The 6,463-nt window shown below is 64.1% G+C and overlaps 1 protein-coding gene across 1 annotated transcript in view; it reads left to right on the plus strand.

Annotated features, from left to right (window-relative positions):
• BGN (biglycan) overlaps positions 1 to 2,179 on the plus strand; it is a 13,816-nt gene extending 11,637 nt beyond the window's left edge. Inside the window, exons 7-8 of the mRNA XM_007456633.1 lie at positions 142 to 280; positions 1,526 to 2,179. Coding sequence (XP_007456695.1) covers positions 142 to 280; positions 1,526 to 1,723 — 337 coding nt within the window. The 3' untranslated portion in view covers positions 1,724 to 2,179. The remainder of the gene's footprint in view (positions 1 to 141; positions 281 to 1,525) is intronic.
• Positions 2,180 to 6,463: the final 4,284 nt, after the last annotated feature.

Raw genomic sequence — 6,463 nt, forward strand, 5'->3', positions numbered from 1 at the left:
GCTGGGGGGCTGTGGGGGCTGGGGTCTGGGGGGATGTGGGCTGGGGCGCTGGGGCGCTGGGGCGCTGGGGGCCTGAGTCCTCACAGTGCAGTGTGGCCTGCGGGCCCCACCACACTCTTTTTCTCACCCGCCCCCTCGCAGGCTGGGCCTGAGCCACAACCAGATCCGCATGGTTGAGAACGGGAGCCTGAGTTTCCTGCCCACCCTGCGGGAACTGCACTTGGACAATAACAAGCTGTCCAGGGTGCCTGCTGGCCTTCCGGACCTCAAGCTCCTCCAGGTGAGAGCCAGGGAGTGGGCAGCCCCTCAGCCCACAGCCCTCCTTGCTTAGGCCTAGCACGCGTGGGGTCTGGGTACAGAGTGGAATGGGACCTCGCTGCGAAGGAGCAGGCTCAGGGATCCCTCCTTCGGCGCCAATCGCCCGCACTGAGGGAGAAGGGGGTGGGTGGGGACGCCGCTGTGGACAGCGGAGAGGGCGGGCCCGGGCCGGCGAGGTCGCGGGGGAAGAGCAGGTCTCTCAGGTGGGTGCAACACCTGCAAGGTGTGGCCGGGCCGTGAGGTCAGGGAACAGTCTGGGCAAGACAGGGGCAGCCCAGGGCACGAAGTGGGCCGATGAGGGGATACAGGGCCTGGCCTGGGGCTCTCTCAGGGGCGCTACCCCCAGTTCGGCTGTCAGCCACATGGATGAACTCGGCCGTACTCGGCCCTGCTCTGGACCTCAGTCGCTGCTTCCAACCCATTCACAACGTGCCAGGAGACCCGCCATTCTCGCGGGCTGGCCAGTCAGAGCCGAGTACACCGGAGCCCGCCTGAGCCCTGCGTGGGGACCGCCCACCTGCAGCGGCAGCGCCCCCCTGGCCAAGCCGAGCGCGCCCTCTAGCGGCCGTGTCCTTGCCGCCTCTAGAGGGCGCCGCTGCCGTCTGAGCGCCTCCCTGCCGTCATTGGGTCCTCCCTCCCTGCCCCTCCTGTCCCACAGAGTGTGGCTTCAGGGAGCTGGGGGAGCGGGGGAGGAGGAGGCTCTTTCTCCTCCCACGCCCCTGGGGCTCTGGACTGGGAGGCTGCTTCCCTGGGGGCAGACCCAGAGCCCAGGGAACCCAGAGGGAGGGCCAGGGACTTTATGTGAGCCCAAGGTGCCATCCTTTCCGCATCGACAGTCCCACCCCACCACTCGTGCCCCACGTACCCCTCACCTCACACCCGCACGCCCCGAGCTCCCCATCCCAGCACCCAGTCACACACCAGTGCCTTAACGCGCGCCAGCACCCGCCCAACAACCATACCCAAGCCTCAGTTTGCTCCTCCAGACAATGGGAGGATCACCTCCATGCCCTCAAAGGGCCGTGTGAATTCAATGCAATGAAACGTGGCCCATGAGGCAGTGGGGTGGGACTCAGCCGGGAGGGAGGGCACCAGCCCTCGGGGTTCTGCCCTCCGCTTGGCCTACCCAGGCAGGACAGATGCAGGCTCGGGGGTCGGGGCGACTGGGCCACTGCCCTGAGCCTGAGCCACACCCCTCTGCCCCCAGGTGGTCTATCTGCACACCAACAACATCACCAAGGTGGGCGTCAATGACTTCTGCCCGGTGGGCTTCGGGGTCAAGCGAGCCTACTACAATGGCATCAGCCTCTTCAGCAACCCCGTGCCCTACTGGGAGGTGCAACCGGCCACCTTCCGCTGCGTCACTGACCGCCTGGCCATCCAGTTTGGCAACTACAAAAAGTAGAGGTGGCGGCAGCCGCCAAGGTGGCCTGGGCGGGGTCTCTGGGGAGCACAGCGGATGTCCTGAGAGGGGGAAGCAAAGCAGGGGAGCGAAGCCAATGCTCCGCTGCACCCGACCCAGCCCCGCCCTTGATCCCCAACCCCCCTCGTCACCGCCCGACGTCCTTGCCCTGGCTCCCAAGTGTGCAGGTGAGGCGTGAGGCCTGGCCCCCATCACACGCCCCTTAGCTTCAGAGCCGCCCCTGCTCCCCCATCATGACCACGCAGAGGTGCCCCCACGAAGCTTTCTTCCCATTCACCCCAAAACCAAATTGTCTGAGGCTCCAGTCCAAGGAAAATGGTCCCTGGGTCTGGGGGGCCAGGGATGGAGACAGCGGAGCCCGCTGAGCCCACCCTACCTCCGGGCACACATCCCTCCTCGGCCTGGCCTGCTACCTTCTCTCCCGTGCCCGCTGCCATCCTTCTGTGAGCTCACGGCCATCCATCCCAGCCTGTTTGCTCTACTGGCCCCTGGATCAGTCCTCTCCATCTCTCTCTGTCTCTCCGTCTGTCCCTCCCTCGTCTTCCCTCTCCTCTTTCACATCCTTGGGCTGGGTCTGGTCTCTGTCTCGCTGGGCTTCTGCCCAGCCCCTACCCAGGCGGGCTGCGGTGGGAGACAGCTGCCCCCCACCCCACCCAGGCCTCGCCCCCAAGCCTGGATGATCCGGCAACCACGCACTCCACAGCCCACGTGCTCCCAGGGGGAGCATTGGACTCAGCCAGACCTGAGAGTCTGTCCCCCGGGAGGGAGCCAGCACCCCGCCAGAGTCCCCAGCATGCTCCTCACTGCCCCCCTTTCCCCCACGACGGCTAGGTCTCCCCTCCCATTGCCTTCCAGCCCCTGGGGTAGTGAGGGTTCCAAGTGATCACGCCCAGGTTGAGGAGGGGCTGCTTCTGAGGTCGGTTGTTGTCTTTCAATTAAAGAAACACTGTGCAATATGGCTGCGTGTGCAGCCTCTCGGGGTGGACTGGGGACCCAAAAGAAACGGGAGCCACGAGGGTCCGCTGTGGCTGGCTTCCAGGTTCCACCTCTCCGTGCCCAGTCGGAGCCCTGGGCTGCCTATTCGCTGCTTTCCCTGCCTTCAGTGAGGGTCCTCAGCACCCCGAGGCTTGAGGCTGGACCAGAAGGCCCCAGGCTGCCCCCTTCCCGTCCTTTCTAGTCACTTCTGTTGCCCCGGCTATCCTCAGACTGGGCTCCTGAAGCAGGGCCGGCTGAGGTGGCGTCTGCCCTCCCAGAGTGGAGTGTCTGCCAAGCAGTCACTGGCTGCAGAGCACCAGGCCAGAAACTCCCCCCAGCTGAGCGGGAGCCGGGAAATCCTAGGGGCCCCTGCCTGACTGTCTTGATGGGGTTTGGGGGCTCAGCACAAGACCGGATTTTGGCTGTGGTCAGAGCTGTGTGCCACACCTGTGTCAGCACCAGGGGGCGCACTCCCAGGAGGGCCAGGCCTCACGGGGACAGGGCCCAGTGCTGTGCACGCCTGCCTGTACTGGCTTGGCCTGGGCTCCCAGCGCAGCGACCACCCAGTAGGTCACCCTGTGCGCCAGCAGAGCCAAGCCCAGGTCGCAGCGTGTGGGTGCCGGTTCCCAAGAGAGGATCCAGGGCACAGCCCGTGAAGCCTGGGGACATAGGTCTGCCCCGGAAAGGGAGTAGTGAGGGGACAGTCCCCCAAGAAATGCCCCTTGGATGGCAAGCCCAGCGGGCTAAGCAGGAGACAGGCTATGGCCTGGCTGCTCTTCCCTCGTCATACACAAGGGGCCTCTGCCCCAGGTGATGGGATCCAGGGCTTCCCTGAGCAGCCGTGGGCCACCAACGAAAATAGAGCAGGCGGGGTCGCCGGGAGTGCCAGACCGGGAGAGAAGGAGTCCAGAGGCGCCGCGTGCTGGCTCCGTGCACAGAACCCTTCCGCCTGGCCCGGCCCTGGGGCACCTGGCGTCCCCAGATTTCTCCTTTTGGGGATGGGAGGCACCACTCAGTGTGGTGGCCCAGCAATAGAATGTCACCCGTTGGCATTACAGCACTATTCTGGGCCGTGTGCTCCACGGCCCGGCAATCTCTGCTGAGCTGGGCAGGCTCAGGGCAAGGGCACTGGCGGGGGTCCAGGAGTCAGGGCCTCGGTCAAGTCCCCTCGCTGGTGGGAGGAGGGGCAGCCGGTACAGGGCAGAGACAGAAACACAGAGCCCTCGGGCTGTTTCTCTGCGGGCAGGTCTGGGCACCGGACTCTGTGGTGTGGGTTCAACTCAGCCCCCTGTGGATCGCTGTCTTCTCTCCAGGCTTGCTGCCCTTCCTTTCCTCCCTGCCTCCCTCTTACACTGGGACACCGGTGCCATGACACGCTAGTGGGACCGGTGTAATAATGCTGGTAGGCACAGAGGAGAACCCCGTGGTTGGGGCCCAGGGAAGGTGTCCTGTAGGCCCGGTGGGTCACCACACACGAGAGGGGACAGCGCCATGCAGGCATGACCCACACTCTGCCAGACCAGAGTGTGGCTGTGAGGACCCAGGGGACCACTCAGGCCCCACTGCAGGTGCCACGGAGGTGAACAGGGCCGCACCCCACGAGGGCTTGGGGATCATGGTTGGAAAGGAGGTCTCCGTACCCAGAGCACTTGGTCAAAGACAAACGAGCCTAGGGGACTTCCCTGGTGGCACAGTGGTTAAGAATCCACCTGCCAATGCAGGGGACACAGGATCGGGCCCTGGTCCTGGAAGATCTCACATGCCGCGGAGCAACTGAGCCCGTGCGCCACAACTACTGAGCCTGCGCTCTAGAGCCCACGAACCACAACTACTGAGCCCACGCGCCTAGGGCCCGTGCTCCACAACAAGAGAAGCCGCCGCAATGAGAAGCCCGCGCACCACAGCAAAGAGTAGCCCCCGCTCGCCGCAACTAGAGAAAGCCCGCACGCAGTCAAAAAAAAAAAAAGACAAACGGCCCACTTAGCCTCACTCTGGTATCAAGTGTGTTGCAGACTATGAGATGATAGTAATAACAAAAGTTGAGACTGACTGGCCTTTGAAAAAAGCCTATGGCAACATCTCTGTCAGCCAACAGTCCCTCGTGTACACTTCCCCGTATGCCTTATACACCACGCAAGGCTCCTCCCTGAGGAGCCCAGGGCCCAGCTGCGGTCCCAGGAAGCCCCAGGTGGCAGAGCTGCAGGGGACTGGGGTGCTCTGCTGTGAGCTGTGGGCAGGTGGGTGGGCGAAGGGGTGTGCAGTCCCAAAGCCTCGGTAACCCCGCGGGAAAGGGGCAGGAAAGATGGGGGAGGGGCCAGGTCCAGTCGACCTTGAATTGAGTAGGAGCCTGCACTTGGGTGCACATTGGACGTGGGGTGAGAGTTAGGGAGTGGGCAGGGTGGGGTGTGGCAGCCCCGGGGCCTGGAGCACGCCGGGAGCTGTGGACTTGTGGTTGCACTCAGAGGAGGGCTCTGATCCAGAGGGTGAGCTGGGGCCGTCACGCGTGCGTGCACACACACACCCAGGGCAGTGAAAGTCATGGCAGTGTCTCACTCTGGGCGGGCTGCCCCGTGAAAGGAGAGGCCACTAAGGAGCTGGCTCTGAGTGACATGGGGCCGGGGCGGGGACATTTCCAAGTACTTATTGTAGGTCAGGTGCCTTCTGGATGTAGCTGGGCCCAGCTGGAGCCTAAGCTCAATCCACTGCTTGGGTTTAGACGAGTCGGGGCTTGTCGGAGGGGCAGCCAGCCAGGTGTCCTCAGGCCATGGCTGGGGCTGGGGGCAGGGCACTTAGAGGGACAACCCCTCCTTGAAGGGCCTGGGTGGCGGAGGGGCCCACTCCGAGAACTTGGGGGGTGTTCATCCATTGCGGGCCCCACCCCCGTGGGCTCCTGACTCTGGGCTCCAGTCTTGGGAGGGCAGAGGTTTCAGGAGGAGGCAAAGCCGGCTCCACTCTGGACACATGGGGCAGGGCATGGTCGCCAGGGGTGGCACAGGGCCACTGTGGCCCCGGAGAGCCCAGGGCAGCTCCAGCACTGAAGGACCCCAGCTCCCGCTGCCAGATCAGGGCTGGTATGAGTTTCCTGGGGCCACTGCTGTAACAAAGGACCACACGGGCAGCTTCAAACAGAGATCGAGTCTCTCATGTTCCTGGAGGCCACAAGTCCAAAATCAGGGTATCAGTAGGGCCACACTCCCTCGAAAAACTCTAGAAGAGGGTGCTTCCTGGCCGCTTCCAGCTTCTGGCGGCTGCAGGTGTCCCTTGGCTTGTGGTTGCGTCACTCCAGTCTGTCTCTGTCTTCACAAGACCTCCTGCTGTGTCTGTGTGTCAGCTGTTCTTCTGCCTCCCTATTATAAGGACACTTACCACTACATCTGGGGTCTGCCCAGATAACCCAGGATCGTCTCCCCATCTCAAGATCCTGAACTTATATCTGCAAAGGCCCTATTTCCACACAGGGTCCCAGCCCAGTGCAGGGTGTGGGGGGCGGGGGGCGGCGGTTAGGATGTGCACGTCTCTCCAGGGGCATTTCAGCCCCTCCTCCCTGGGCTGCAGGGGACCACTGGCCCTGGAGGTCCGGGCACGCTGGTGGCCCCCGAAGCCAGGGGATGGTGGCTGTGATCTCAGCCAGGGAGAGAGCGGGAAGAGGAGGGGGACCCGGGGCCCAGCCAGAGGGGCTCCCATTTCAGGGCTGGGCTGAGGATTGCTGTCCCCGGAGGAGACGGTGACCGCCACACCAAAAGTGGC

The sequence above is a fragment of the Lipotes vexillifer genome, unplaced genomic scaffold, assembly GCF_000442215.2.
Source record: "Lipotes vexillifer unplaced genomic scaffold, Lipotes_vexillifer_v1.1 scaffold899, whole genome shotgun sequence".
NCBI classification, from domain to species: domain Eukaryota; kingdom Metazoa; phylum Chordata; class Mammalia; order Artiodactyla; family Lipotidae; genus Lipotes; species Lipotes vexillifer.